The 16,307-nt window shown below is 40.6% G+C and overlaps 1 protein-coding gene across 1 annotated transcript in view; it reads left to right on the top strand.

The window, feature by feature from the left end:
- Positions 1-16,307, top strand: part of LOC126427920 (uncharacterized) — a 176,264-nt gene that overhangs the window by 12,406 nt on the left and 147,551 nt on the right. The window contains exon 3 of the mRNA XM_050089815.1: positions 14,570-14,806. Coding sequence (XP_049945772.1) covers positions 14,570-14,806 — 237 coding nt within the window. The remainder of the gene's footprint in view (positions 1-14,569; positions 14,807-16,307) is intronic.

Below are 16,307 nucleotides of genomic sequence, written 5' to 3'. Positions count from 1 at the left end.
GCGGTGGTGGCGTGAGGAAGGGCGTCTGGTCACCAAATGTCACTAATGCTGCCAAAACTGACGTATAACAATGGCAAACCCATAGAGAAACTGCAGTAGGTAACAGGAAAGGGAGACCACACTGTATCTAAATGTAATTTAGCTTTGCTTTTTTCAATAGTGAGTGCAGTGTGGTTAAATAGTTTGTTACTGGAATTTTTTAAGGTAGTATTAATATTTAATGTTATTTTTTGCTTCTGAACATGACATTTTAAGTTTTATGTATTGTTTCGGTATTAGAAAAAAATAGAAATGAACTCCATACAACTATTTGTGGGAACTGAGTGTGTTGCTCAAATTCAAGGAAAGAGGTAATTTCAAAACTGAAGTGTTTGGTTTTGTCCAAGTCTAACAGTTTTAACACAAACTATAATCCATTATGCATCCTCTGTGTTCCAAGCTTTTCAGTGATATACAAATTATTGAAAAGTAACAAATTTGCCACAGGAGTGTGTGATAGGGTGTCTGCTTGGATGTTTGTGTGAACATGCATACTACTGCTAGAAACAGAGCTAATGTGAATTCTGTTTGCTGCTATGTGCTCCACACATCAATCCATGTAGGTGAGTGATTGCCATTCCCTTGTGTTATTTTTTATAAACATGAAATATCGATGGGGGCTACTCTTGGAAGAAGGTAGAGCTGGCAGAGGCTGCAAGTAAGATGGGGATGGACATTTTAGCTGTTAGTGACATTCGGGTAAGGGGTGAGAAAGAAGAGGAAGTGGGAGAATACAAGGTCTACTTGTCAGGAGTCAAAGCAGGAATAGCACAATGGGGTGTAGGGCTTTACATCAGGAAAGAAATGGAACCCAGCGTAGTTGCAATAAGGTATGTAAACGAACGACTGATGTGAATAGATTTGACAGTGTCTAGCAAGAAAATTAGGATTGTGTCAGTATATTCGCATTGTGAAGGGACTGATCAAGATAAGATGGATAGTTTTTATGAGGCACTCAGTGATGTAGTTGTTAGAGTAAAGGACAAGGACAGTGTTCTGCTCATGGGTGATTTTAACGCCAGGATTGGAAATCAAACAGAAGAGTATGAAAAGGTTATGGGTAAATTTGGAGAGGATATGGAGGCCAACAGGAATGGGCAGCAACTCTTGGATTTCTGTGCCAGTATGGGCTTAGTAATCACAAACTCCTTTTTTAAACATAAGAACATTCACCGGTATACTTGGGAAAGCAGGGGAACCAGATCTGTCATTGACTATATAATAACAGATCAGGAATTCAGGAAGGTTGTGAGGGACACACGTGTATTCAGGGGATTCTTTGATGACACTGATCATTATTTAATCTGCAGTGAAATTGGGATTGCGAGGCCAAAAGTGCAGGAGGTCAGGTCCATATGTAGGAGGATAAGAGTGGAGAAACTTCAGGATAAGGAAATCAGGCACAAGTACATAACAGCGATCTCAGAAAGGTACCAGTTAGTTGAATGTAGTCAATTACAGTCATTGGAAAAGGAATGGACAAGTTACAGGGACACAGTACTAGAAGTGGCTAAAGAATGTCTTGGAACAGTAGTGTGTAAAAGTAGGATGAAGCAAACAGCTTGGTGGAATGACACAGTCAAGGCAGCCTGTAAAAGGAAAAAGAAGGCGTATCAAAAATGGCTACATACTAGAATGCAGGAAGACAGAGAAAGTTATGTTGAAGAAAGAAACAAAGCCAAACAGATAATTGCAGCATCCAAGAAGAAATCTTGGGAAGACTTTGGAAACAGGTTGGAGACATTGGGTCAAGCTGCTGGAAAACCATTCTGGAGTGTAATTAGCAATCTTCGAAAGGGAGGTAAGAAGGAAATGACAAGTATTTTGGACAGGTCAGGAAAACTGCTGATGAATCCTGTGAATGCCTTGGGCAGATGGAGGGAATATTTTGAAGAGTTGCTCAATGTAGGTGAAAATACGATCAGTAATGTTTCAGATTTCGAGGTACAATGGGATAGGAATGATGATGGAAATAGGATCACGTTTGAGGAAGTGGAGAAAATGGTCAATAGATTGCAGTGCAATAAAGCAGCTGGGTTGGATGAAATTAAGTCGGAACTCATCAAACACAGTGGAATGTCAGGTCTTACATGGCTACACAGGATAATTGAAATGGCCTGGGAGTCGGGACAGGTTCCATCAGACTGGACAAAAGCAGTAATCACACCAATCTTTAAACATGGAAACAGAAAAGATTGTAACAACTACAGAGGTATCTCTTTAATCAGCGTTGTGGGTAAAATCTTCTCAGGTATTGTTGAAAGGAAAGTGCGAGTATTAGTTGAGGAGCAATTGGATGAAAATCAGTGTGGGTTTAGGCCTCTTAGAGGTTGTCAGGACCAGATCTTTAGCTTACGACAAATAATGGAGAAGTGTTATGAGTGGAACAGGGAATTGTATCTATGCTTTATAGATCTAGAAAAGGCATATGACCGGGTTCCTAGGAGGAAGTTATTGTCTGTTCTACGAGATTATGGAATAGGAGGCAAACTTTTGCAAGCAATTAAAGGTCTTTACATGGATAGTCAGGCAGCAGTTAGAGTTGACGGTAAACTGAGTTCATGGTTCAGAGTAGTTTCAGGGGTAAGACAAGGCTGCAACCTGTCTCCACTGATGTTCATATTATTTATGGATCATATGCTGAAAACAATAGACTGTCTGGGTGAGATTAAGATATGTGAACACAAAATAAGCAGTCTTGCATATGCGGATGACTTAGTTGTGATGGCAGATTCGATTGAAAGTTTGCAGAGTAATATTTCAGAGCTAGATCAGAAATGTAAGGACTATGGTATGAAGATTAGCATCTCCAAAACGAAAGTAATGTCAGTGGGAAAGAAATATAAACGGATTGAGTGCCAAATAGGAGGAACAAAGTTAGAACAGGTGGACGGTTTCAAGTACTTAGGATGCATACTCTCACAGGATGGCAACATAGTGAAAGAACTGGAAGCGAGGTGTAGCAAAGCTAATGCAGTGAGCGCTCAGCTACGATCTACTCTCTTCTGCAAGAAGGAAGTCAGTACCGAGACTAAGTTATATGTGCACCGTTCAATCTTTCGACCAACTTTGTTGTATGGGAACGAAAGCTGGGTGGATTCAGGTTACCTTATCAACAAGGTTGAGGTTACGGATATGAAAGTAGCTAGGATGATTGCAGGTCCTAGTAGATGGGAACAATGGCAGGAGGGTGTCCACAATGAGGAAATCAAAGAAAAACTGGGAATGAACTCTATAGATGTAGCAGTCAGGGCGAACAGGCTTAGATGGTGGGGTCATGTTACATGCATGGGAGAAGCAAGGTTACCCAAGAGACTCATGGGTTCAGCAGTAGAGGGTAGGAGGAGTTGGAGCAGACCAAGGAGAAGGTACCTGGATTCGGTTAAGAATGATTTTGAAGTAATAGGTTTAACATCAGAAGAGGCACCAATGTTAGCACTGAATAGGGTATCATGGAGGAATTTTATAAGGGGGGCTGTGCTCCAGACTGAACGCTGAAAGGCATAATCAGTCTTAAATGATGATGATGATGATGATGATGATGATGATGATGATGAAAAATTCAAAACTGTATGTTTCACAAAATGTTGCAACTTTTTGTATTTCCTGTGAATCTGATTGACTTTTAATAATGTAATGTGATTGGATAGAAAAAATCTACTCACCAAGCAGAGGCAGAACATGCACATAAAAGAAGGTTATACTCATGCAAGCTTTTGGTGCCAGTGGCTCCTTTCGGCAGATGAGTTGAAGGGGAAGGAAAACGGGTGAAAGAGAAGGATTGGCGTGGTTTAGGAAAAATGGTAGATTTTGGAAAAGTCACCCAGAACCACGGGTCAGGGGAGACTTACAGGACAGTATGAGAAGGAAAAACTTATAAGTTTCTTATGCTATATGGTGTCACTATTGAAATAGACCAAGTCCTGACCACAAATAAATAGCTTTTAGAGATGTGGTATTGAAATATATAGGTTGTTGCAAACATGATTGTAATGCTACTGTGCATAAGGAAACTTTCTTTCTTTCACAAATTTGCAAAAATATAAAATGAAAATGATTCTGTGATTATTGTGGGCATAAATTTCAAGAATGATGTTTTGATATGTACCTACTCATATACGGATTTTGTCTGCCGATACACGAGCATAGAGAACTGTCCTTATGTTTCTGATACACAGCCTATTTCAGCACACAGGACATAGCAAACTCCATCCTCCCAAATAGATGGTCAGTGTCTTAACAACTGCACTGCCCCATTTGGATGATCTCTGTTATCGTTCAGTATTTTTTTGATTATATAAAATTTGCACAAATAACTTACAACTGAAGAAAAATAGTTTTGCACTGTTTCTTGGCATATCTTTACATTATCACTGCACACACTGTGGACATCTACATATGCCTACAGGCCCACAAAAATACTGGTGTGCCCCTTGACTCCCTTCAGTCTGTTCAGAAAACTGGCTCCAGGCCCATAAATGTGCTACTATGCCCCTTGCTTTTGTCTATGTCCTCCCTTCGAACTACGTGGAAAACTGTGAGTTAGCATTCCCACATGATGATTCAGATGATGTCCTCAGGAGAATGATAAGGCATTTGTGTCGTGCACTGTAGATCTTGTCATATGATCTGCTTGTAAAAGCCTTACATTGTGATTACCTATTGTAACGTGACAAATTGTAGTTGTACACTTTCATTATTAACCCCTACTCTGAGTTTGCTTTGTAATATTTAATTGTGAAGTATGCATTATGTACAGAGTGTGTTTTAGCTGCCTTCATAAATAGATGTATTTTAGTATTCTTTCCAATTCTTTTGGCAATTTATTATACAAATTTATTCCTTGATAGAAAATGCAATTTTGAGTTAATTGTTTGTTTTTCCTTGGTGAATAAGTCCAAATTGGCTCTTCTTCCACAGTTATATAGAACAATTGGTGAAATACTTCCTAATGTTTTCCCTGGTACCCACTTCAGATTAGTAATCTTGTGCTATTCTTTGTTTATATTTATTGCAGTTACATCGATTGCAGTTTCTATTTGAAAAATATTTTTATGATTCAACTGTGTGATCTAAATGATATGCAACTACAAAAACATGCCACAATTACCAAAAAAGACATTGTGAAATCGTACCACAGCTGATAATGTCGTGAGAGGTAGTAGATCTTGTGTATCACATCCACAACAGTTTCATTAAGAGATGTGAAAGGCAAGGGAAACAAATACTGAAAAATCTGTAGGATAGATTACAGTAAGTGAGTAAGACCATGTGCCACATGCAGCAGGATAGGTTATGTGTAGTAAAACGTACAAATTTGAACTATCAATTGTAAATCTGTGGTGTGTGCGTCTAGTGCCTGTAGAAGAACCCTTGACTACATGAAAAGGATAGAAAAATTAAAACCACTGATGATACCATACATGACCTGGTGAAACGTATTTTATTGGGAACCAAATAAAGTCAGTTGCAGAAGATGGAATTTTTCTTATATACTTGATGAATGTAATAGTCTTTGTATAGTTATCGTGTTTCTAGTATTTGTGTTGGAGATGAAATGTATTTGAGATGCGATTGCAGTTCTATTTTTTCAGATTCTTAGCAGCAATTATTGGCCAGTACCACATGCCTTGTGGACTGCCCTGAGCCAATCCTTCTGTACGGCAAAGCTATGGTTCAGAATTGTTGTCACTGTGTACAGGCACAGAAAGATAGGCATTTGAGCATTTGGCCACATTTATTTGAGTTCGAATGTACTTTCCATCTGTTGAAGTTTCCCCATCATATTTTATCCTGTAAATGATTCCCAACATCAGTGCACCATATTGACTATCCCAAATGTCTTCCCTCACTCTCAGAGCACCAGTTGATACCTTACTCTGAAATGTGCATCTGCCTGCCATATATGGATGGTGAAAGCAGATTATAGTCTGCTGGTTTCTGTATGGTAGTTTGACTTTTATATCAGTGCTTTTTATTTAAATAGTCAGCTTTGTTTTTATGATTTTCCTTATTTAAATAACTGGCTTGTTTGATGCCTGTTGGAAGTGACCGTGTAAACAAAATTTGATTAACACCCTTGGACCTTTAAAGAAGAGGCCTTTTGACAAAGGGACCTTTTCTGATTTATGCACTTATGATAATGATGATTGAGTTTAGTGTTTTCCTGAGAATTTCCATTCATAACAGCATTATTAACAGTGTACCTAGGCACCTGTTATCATCATTATACTGCATCAGACTTCTCCACACATTATGACCACATTTTTACTGGTGTAAGCACAAATAATAGTAAGTAGTACAGTGATATGAAACTTCCTGGCAGATTAAAACTGTGTGCCGGACCGAGACTCGAACTCGGGACCTTTGCCTTTCGCGGGCAAGTGCTCTACCAACTGAGCTACCCAAGCACAACTCACGCCCCGTCCTCACAGCTTTACTTCTGCCAGTACCTCGTCTCCTACCTTCCAAACTTTACAGAAGCTCTTCTGTACAGTGATAGTTTACTAATATAGCAATGAATATAATCAATTTTTGGCAATATAATGTAACTGGATGGATGAAAAATCTACTTACCAAGTTGGGGCAGAACAGACATGTAAAAGGAGGTCATACTTATGCAAGCTTTTGAAGCCAGCTGTTGCTTCTTCCAGCGAAGGGTTGAAATGGAAGGAAGAGGGGTGAAGGAAAATGACTGCAGAGGTTTAGGGAAAGGGGAAGATTTTGGAAAAGTCACCCAGACCAGCGTTTCAGGGGAGATTTATCCGATGGAATGAGAAGGAAAGACTGATTGTTGGAGACGTCACCGGATGAGATTTGAAAACCTGAGAGCTTAAAGGCGAAAGACAGGGTAATATGCAAGACATAGATTAGTGCTAAAATATTGTGAATGAGTTAATAAGAGTGAAAGCTTGAGTGCATTGTATGTAACAGAGGTGGGAGGGGACAGCAAAAATATACAGGACAGAAAAAGAAAGATGTACAAAACTAAAACAGAGTGAAGAAAGGAGTAGTCACTTTGAAGTAATGTTGAGATGGAAGAAATTAATGTAAATTAAGGCCAGATGGGTGGCGAGAACCAAGGACACGATGTAGCGTCAGTTCCAACCTGCAGAGTTCTGAGAGACTGGTGTCTGGGGAAAGACTCCATATGGTGCTTTTGGTGAAACAGACACCGAGGTCATGACTGTCAAGTTGTAGAGCATGCCTTTTACATCAGCATGACTACCACCAAATTATCAGTTAGGATGGATCAGCATAGGCAGAGGGTGTATACTGGGGACGCACATATTGTGTGTTGCCAGTATAACACACAATATGTGTGTTCCCAGTATACACCCTCTGCCTATGCCCATTCATCCTAACTGATAATTAAGTGGTAGTCATACTGAACAGTGTTATCATAACAGCTGGTGTATGAAGTATCATTTCACAAGTAGCTCTCCCTTTGATATTTTGCGAGCTGTAGGGCTGGTATAGGTGGTGGTAGGAGGGTTCATAGGGCAAGCCTTGCAGTGGAGACATTCACAGGGATAGGAGCCACAGACAGTGAGATGGGTCAGAAGGAGCGTACGGTCTGACAAGGATATTGCGGAGATTGGGAATGTGACGAAAAACTATTGTATGTTTGGGGGCAAAATCTCAGACAGAATGGATCTCATTTCAGGATGTCGTGGCCTTGTCGCAGTAGCTGACTAATACATTCCAGATCAGTGTAATACTGTGATGTGCTCCAAGGTTGGTCTTTGGAGGCATCAGTAGTACCAGCATTGGATGTGATGACCTGGGAGAACTTATTTTGAGTTAGGCTGGTGGGGTAATTACATCCAGTGAAGGTAATTACATTCAGTGATGGCTGAGGTGAGAATGGTGGTAAATTGCTGTAAATAGTGTGCATCCGAACAAATATGTTTTCCTCGAATGCCATGGCTGTATGGGAGAGAAGGTTGACATAGAAAGGCTAGCACCTGGCAGGGTGTAAATACTGTTGTTTTGTAGTAGGTTTAATGTGGATAGAAGTGTGTAGCCTTCCTTTAGTGAGGACAAGATCAAAATAAAGGAAAGTGGCAAGGGATTTGAAATAGGACCATGTGAAATTTAATTAGGAGAAGGTACTTAGAGATTCCAGGGATTTTAACAGGTCAGCCTCACGACGAGTCCATATTTCGATGTCATCAATGTATCTAAACCAAACCAGGGACTCGAGGCTTACGGATCCCAGGAAAGCCCCCTCCGAGCAACTCACGAAAAGGTTGGCACAGGAAGGAGCCGTCCCGGTTCCCGTGGCCATACTCCAATCTGTTTGCACTTCTGCCCCTCAAGTGTGAAGTAATTGGTGGTAAGTATAAAGTTGATTAAGGTGAACAGGAAGGATGTCATAGATGTGGAATCAGGTAGATGCTGACCGAGGAAATGTTCATAGCAGACAGACCTTGTTCAAAAGAAGTTTTCCTGGGCCATCACATCCAATTCCGGTACTGCCGATGCCTCCAAAAAATAACTTCAGAGCACAACATTTGTCACTTATTACTATTCTGTTCTTGAACATATTAATCGGCTACGTTGACAAGGCCGTGACTTCCTAAAATCGTGCCCTGTAATGAGATTCATTCTGTCTGAGATTTTGTCCACCACTCCTATAATAGCCTTTCGTCACTCTCTCAATCCCTGCAGCATCCTGGTCAGACCCTATGCTCCTCTTGCACCCATCTCCCTACCATATGTCTCCTATCCCTGTGACTGTCCACCCTACAAGACTTTCCCTGTGCACCCTCCTTCCACCATATATACCAATGCAGTAACTGGCAAAATATGTAGTATCAAAATGAGAGCCACCTGTGAAATGGCTCACGTCATATACCAGCTGTTATTCCAGCATGACTACCACCAAATTATCAGTTAGGATGAATGGGCATAGGCAGAAGGTGAATACTGGCAACACACAATTCCTGTTGCAGAGCATGCTCTACAACACGACAGTTCTAACCTCAGTACTTGTTTCACTATTTAGATTCTTCCTCCAAACACCAGTTTCTCAGAACTCCGCATGTCGGAACCGGCGCTACGTGTCCTCAGTTCCAGCCACCGTGACGTTTTAGCAGTAATCTTTGTCTCGCATATTACCCTATCTTCCACCTTTAAGCTCTCAGGTTTTCAGATCTCATCCGGTGCAGACCCCAACAATCAGTCTGTCCTTGTTATCCTGTCTGGTAAGTCTCCTCTGACACGCAGTTCTGGGGGACGTTTCTGAAATCTACCACTTTTCCTAAACCTCTCCAGTCCTTTTCCTCCACCCCTCTTCCTTCCTCTTCAGTCATTCTGCCAGAACAAGGAGCCACTGGCTCTGAAAGCTTGCATAAATATAATGTATTTTTATGTGCATTTTGTGCATACCTTGGTGAGTAGATTTTTTATCTGCCCAATTACATTATATAGTTGCAGTTTATTGCTAGTAGTGTGTGCAGATTAAGTTTCTGTGAGTTGCTTCTCTTTCTGTTAATATGTATCTTGACTTGATTGTGTGTGTGTGTGTGTGTTTGTGTGTGTGTGTGTGGGGGTGTGTGTGGTTGGGTAGTTGTCTGTTTGTTCCACCTTCAAACACCAAAAAGGCTGGATGGTTTTGCATGAAATTTGGAATGGATATAACTTATACCCTGAATCAATGCATCTGCTACTGTATGTCAAAGGGGTGGTGGTGAAAAAGGTTGTAGCCCAGATGCACAAATACCCACACTTTATTCATCCAGAATTTGAGAATCAGATCACTTGCAACAAACTTTACACATAACATCAAACATTTATGAAAGTTCTTTTCGCTGACAACTCCTGTAAAATGATGAAAGGAAAAAGTTACATTTACATTTTTGCTGTTCGTGCAAGAAAACTGGTGCACAAAGCGTGACGTTTTGATGTATTATTTCTTTACTACTAACTATTTTCGTGACACTGTTAGCCGACAGAGTTCACATACGCCACTGAATTTAACAGCAAAATTATGTTATTGTATAAAATACAGTTCAGGAGATATGACATGGTAAACACTGAGATGCCTGAAAATGAAACTGCAGGGCAAAATTTGGTAGAGGTACATGCAACAGATATGCGCAAATATGTGTGAAATCTGTTAGATACATGTGAAATAGATTTGACGTGTGCGTGTGTGAGTGAAGCTGTGGGTAGAAACCTCACCCTAAACCTGTGGAACAATTTCAACCAAATTTGGTAGACATGTTATAAGGAGTGATCAGGCAGCTTCTGTCTGAGGGCATTGCTGTGGTGTATAAAGTACTTAGGGTAACTTTTATGCTTGTACGTAAGCACTAACGTGCCAGCGAGGGATTAGCGGAGCATTCGTGTCTTTCCAACACATGTGCAGTAAATGCAAAAACGTAAACTGCGGCAACATTATTACCGAAAGTATCCGAGCAGTCCCGACATCCGATTATCCTCTTCCCAGCTGCCGAAGGACAGTCGCCGGTAAACGCCCGTAGGAGAATGAAGAATGTGTACGGGGGAGCACGTCTGTCAAAAACCGTCATTGTGGAACGGTGAGCCAAGTTCAGTGCTGCTTCACAATAATACGTGTACCCTTTTGACAAATGTTGTAACACAGAAACTGTGCTAACTCGAGTGGGAGACACTCGAGCACCCACCCTGCAATCCTCACATCTCCCCATTTGAGTATCACATCTTTGACCGCTTCAAAAAAGGCCTTGAAGGGTTGACAATTCCTGTTGGATGTGGATGTGCAGCAGATAGTTACAGATTTCTTCATGCAGCAGGACACAGTGTTTTACGAAATTGACATCTTCGACCTGATGTACTAGTTGGTAGATTACCTTAATGCTTACAGTGAACTTGCCCGATTGGCATACCAATTCTGGACTGTACAGCTTTTGAGTGGAAACTTCTTTAGCACTCTTTATTATTATGATCTGGAAAGAAATACTGTGTTTGTAAAATCCACCAGGCTCTGTTGAGGTGGGCTAATAATGTGGAGAGAGAAGGGGGAGGAGGAGATGAACAGACAGAGAAGGGAAAGGGGCAGAAGGACGTAGATAAGGAGGTGGAGGAGATGGACAGAGAGAGGGCAGAGGAGGAGATTGACAGAGAAAGGAAAGGAGAGGAATTGGACAGAGAGTGATGGTTTGGAGGAGGTGGACAAAGAGAGAGAAAGAAGGAGATCGACAGAGAGTGGGGGTAGAGGAGGTGGACAGAAAGATGGGTGTGGGAGATGGACAGGGAGAGAAGGAGAAGGAGGTGGACTAAAAGAAGATCGGAACAAATACATACCCGACCAACACCGAGTACAAGAAGTCCTGGATCATTGTTTACAGAGACGTATTGTAGTAGATTACTGGCTCTGCATGTTGCAGACACTTGTCAAATTATTTACTCCCTTTTTTGCATGTTTTGTAATTTGCTACTCCGTCATATAAAAACGTTATCTGTGAAGTAAATGAGTGAGTTGCGACCAACATGAGTTCTTTCGGATTTTCCAGTTGTCTCAGAATTAGGGTCTTTTTTTTCCATGAAGTTTGATGTGCCACAAGTGACTCGTGCTGCAAAACTTCCAAGAGATAACTTTGTGTCGGTGCATGTGTGTCAATAGTGAATTTTAGCTTTAACATTTTTTATAAATTACTGTTTAACAATGGTAACAAATAGATATGATAGGTGCAGTTCGTTGCAAATAGACATACTGAATAGGCCAGTAAGACTTCCTTGGATTGTGGAAAGCCAACACACTACAGTGGGATATATACAGAGGTAAACTGCTAAGCAAATTGAGCAACTTGTGGAGTGCCTTTAAAATAGTCATTCAAATGTATGACTTGGAATGAAATTGTGAAGATCATGATACATTCACCATCATATGCAGCTACTAACCTAGGTTTCAAAGAATTGTGAATATTTCCAGCCCCAAACTTAATATTAGTGTGGCTTGCACCCCTCAGATGCTGTGGCGGTTGCAGGAGACTTGGCAGTAAACAGCTCAGTGACTCTTTTATTGACAAACAACCTCCAAGATGAGGCAGGAGTCATATGTGATGCAGTCCTCTATACACCACAATAAGATTGTGACTAACATAGCAAAAACTGCAAAATCGTTTGCTGACTGAGTTCATAAAAGAGTGCATCAGTGCTGTTGCAGATCTTTTGTGCCCACTGAATGTAAATCAGTTGCAAGAAATCAGCCTTCTGTGGTGGACTGCACGTCACCGCTGAAGTGCCACAGCTGGTGATGTTTACTGGCAAGTAATAAGTAAAGTGCAGGACTTCATTCCATTTTCCATATCACTTGATGCCTCAACAGGCATTTCAGATGCTCCACAATTGGTAATTATGTCTAAAGTGTGGATGCTGATGTGGACATAATTGAAGATATTTTGGACACTATATATTAAAGAGCACTATCACCAGTGCGGACATCCTCAAATCTGTCGAGAGAGCTGTCGATTCTTTTGCTTTACACTGGGATCATTGAGTGTCAGTGACAATAGATGAATCACCTGCAATGAAGGGATCCAGATGGGATTTGTGGATTGCTAAGAAAGAAGTTGCAGTGCACTGTAGAATCATTGTAGAGATTTCACTGCATTTTGCACCAAGAGGTACTCTCTAATATGAGACATCACGCAAATAGTTGCTTGGACAGTCAGTTATTTGAGAGCCTGTGATTTAAAACATTGACAGTTCCATAAATACTTTTTCACAATTACAATTAAATAATTACAATTAAATACCACACCACTGGCTTAGCTACATCAACACACTGAAATTTTGTTTTGGATTAAGACTGCCAGTAAATTGATTTTTAAAAGAAAAAAGGAGGCTTGAACTCAAATTAGAAGATCCAGATTGGGTTGTCACCCTTGCATTTTTAGTGGTTATTACAGGACATCTGAATGCATTGAATACTAGCTTGCAAAGTGAAAATTGATTAATTTGTAACATGCATGAAAAAGTGGAAGTTTTCATGAAGAAAGAAAGCTTTTGTCAGAGAAAGTAATACATTCACCCACTCTGCGATCTGTCTATGAAAAGAATTACCAGGAGTATGTTTTTCTAATTAGTCTCATATAAGGGAAATTTCTGAAGCTTTCAAATTGTTTTCAAGACTATTTGCTACCTCCCCAGATGATACTCCTCGCCATTTCCAAATGGAATTAATAGATCTACAATGTAATTCTTGTCTGACAGACAAGTTCCTTTTGGCAAGACGTTTAATAACATTTTATCAAAACTTTCCATAGCAAGAGTTTCCTTGTCTTCTTCATGAAGCCATGAAAATAATGTCAGTCTTTAGCTCGACATACGTTTGTGAGATATTTTTTTCTGTTATGAAAATGAATAAATCAAGAGCAAACATCAGTAATGAAAATTTATGCAAGTGTGTGCATTTTTCTGTATGTATAAATTTTGTACCAGACTTTAACCTCATTATAAATACAACTAGAGATAATTAAATGAAATGAATCTCAAATAATACTCCTAAAAACTGCGATTACTTTTCAGCTGTCCTATTAAATCCTGCTCCTTCATTTAATAATGCAAGCTAGGAAAAAAAAATGCATTGCAGAGGAAGAAAATGAGATGATAGGGAAAGAGAGTGGAGGGCAAAGGAGAGAAGCATATGGCTGACCTCAACCACAGTTGCCTGCTCCTGTGCAAGTGAACTTCACACAAGCAATATTTCTGCCCGTTCGTGATACAGAGTATGCAGTCAAATCTCAGAAAGTAGTAAATAGGCAGGCCTCTTAGCAAGGAAGTTGAAACCATATGGTTTTTACTGTCATTCGTTTTTCTATCACTCTGTGGCTAATATTGAATTTCGAGCAGCATGTACCCGATTTTCAAATACTGTCAGTGTCAAATACTCCCAAACTGTCAGAGTGGATCTTAGGGTTTCCTACCTACCTTTACACAGTAAAGAAAAACTACATCCAAAAGAATGCTGACAGCAATGTGTGCTTTTTTATATAAAACTTTGTCACAAAGTCATTTTTCTAACACATTGTTTAAAATTCATCCAAAGAACCATACAACATTACTAAAAGTTACAAAATGAGAAAAAGCTGGTTTATAATGTTTTGTTGTGAAGTAATGAAAATACTTACTGCATTTCTGTATTACAAATAAATAACACAATAAATAAGTGAAATAAATCAGTTGCATTATGTGGTAATAATTAATTAAATGACTTGTACTTGTTTTTTTTAGTATTAATGGAGCTATTCTTCATTATTTTATTCCTACACATTTTAGATTTCACTTCTGTAGTCTGAACAGAGGGACTCAACATTCATTTAATTACTTCATACTTTCAGACTTCAATGGCTTTGTGACAGAGCTTTAATAATAATAATAATAATAATAATAATAATAACAATGTTTTCTCAGTTTGGAATTTTGTTAGAAATTTCACCTGAAAAATACTGCAATTATTTGACTATACATGTTGTGAGTAACAGTTGAAGGAATGTGAAATTTGTCTAAGAAATGTGAAATTTGTCTTCTGTGCTTTCAGGCATCAAACAGTATACCTTCTGCAGTTGCACAAGATTTGGCAGCATGTTTGCCACCAGGGGATCAACGCCCGTACGACAGCTCACGGTACGCCCCAAACGAGGCAGGGGATGACGTGCTGAGCTACAGTGTTCTGCCTGCTGAAATGCTGCCTTTTACTGCAGAAAGGCACCGAGCATATGACAAGTCTAAATACTATGACGCTACCCCCAGAGAAGTTCCTGTTTCGAGGGACCAGGTTAGCAAGCAGTCTGCAGTTCACTGTTATTTTCACACCTGTCTTTATGCTTCACAAACTGTCAGAGAACCTACAAAGTGAGGTGTGTGGCATTAACTTTGTTTCATTACAAGAAGACAGAATGGCTAACTAGTACTTATCCTCAGCAAGTGATATTCCTAGCCCTGCCAACAGCCTCATTTAAAAGTGGAAAGAAATATCCTACCTTTCGGAACTGTTAGTTCTTTCCTCAGGGAGGAACAGTTGTGGAAGAAAGTTGGGGCGTGTCATTTTGACCTGAGGCTGAGAGGTGCCAACCTGTTGTAGTATAAGGGAGACAGCAATGAAGGAGGTGGTGTCAGGTAGGTCAAAGATAGTACATTGGTAAGCCTGTTTCAGTCAAGAGATGATGGGATGAAGTGATGTATGTATGTTATGGCAGGAAGGAAAGGGGGGGGGGGGGGGGGGGGGGAGAGTGGGAAGACACATTACTGGAGGCTAAATTCAGGAGGTTGGTGGGATGCCAGGATATGTTGGAGAGCAAGAGTTCAGAATTCAGAGAAATTAGGACTTGTGTGGTACAGCAGACTCCAAAGTCCATCGAATCATGACTAGGGCACTGTTTTCAAGAGCTGGATACTGGGTGCTCTAAGGAAGAAAGTTCTGTGTCCATTTGTCTGCTCGGCCGGTTTAGTGGTGGTCATTCCTATATAAAAGCTGTGCATTAAACACGCTAGTTGATTAACAAAATGTTTAGTTTCACATATTGCTCTGCAATTTCTGCTGTATTTGATTTACCGGTGCTGGAGCTGGAGTAAGCAGTGGGTGGTTGCATGGGAAGGTTTTAAAGGGGGAACGATTTCAATGTAGGAACCTGATGATGGGGGTAATGGTACAGAAGTTTTGTGTGATTGGGCAGGGATACAGAGGCTTGGAGGGTGACGGAAGGTGACAATGGATTGTATGGGAAGGATATTGCTAAGAGAGGATCTAATTTAGGGCTTGACTTGAGAAAGTCATTCCTCTTATCACTATTTCAACATGTATAGAGAGGGAGAAATAATTACTTGTAAACAATATAAGGGAAAGGGTAGGGTGTTGCTCGCCACAAACATGACACGTTGAGTTACAGACAAGCACAGTGGGAAGATTGTTGCACAGTTAGCTTTTGACCAGTCTTCAGAAAAGAAAACAATTGCGCGTGCGTGCGCACACACACACACACACACACACACACACACACACACACACATTCACATAAGCAAGCACACTCCACTCACACACTGCCATATCTGGCAACTCGGACCTGAATGCAACTGCCATGTTGAATCTGGAGCAAGTGGGGGGAGGGGAGGGATAGCAGGATATGGCTAGGGGGGGGGGGGGGAGAGAAGAGCTCTGTCTGGTGGAGCATGGTGGGACTGGATGGAGGCATTACAAGACTGCTAGATGCAGTGTTGGGAGGCTGTAGGGCAGCAGGGGGGGGGGGGGGGGGAGGCAGAAAATTAGAGGGGCATGGAAG

The sequence above is a fragment of the Schistocerca serialis genome, chromosome 12, assembly GCF_023864345.2.
Source record: "Schistocerca serialis cubense isolate TAMUIC-IGC-003099 chromosome 12, iqSchSeri2.2, whole genome shotgun sequence".
In the NCBI taxonomy this organism is placed as follows: Eukaryota; Metazoa; Arthropoda; class Insecta; order Orthoptera; family Acrididae; genus Schistocerca; species Schistocerca serialis.
This window is presented reverse-complemented; position numbering and strand designations above follow the sequence as displayed.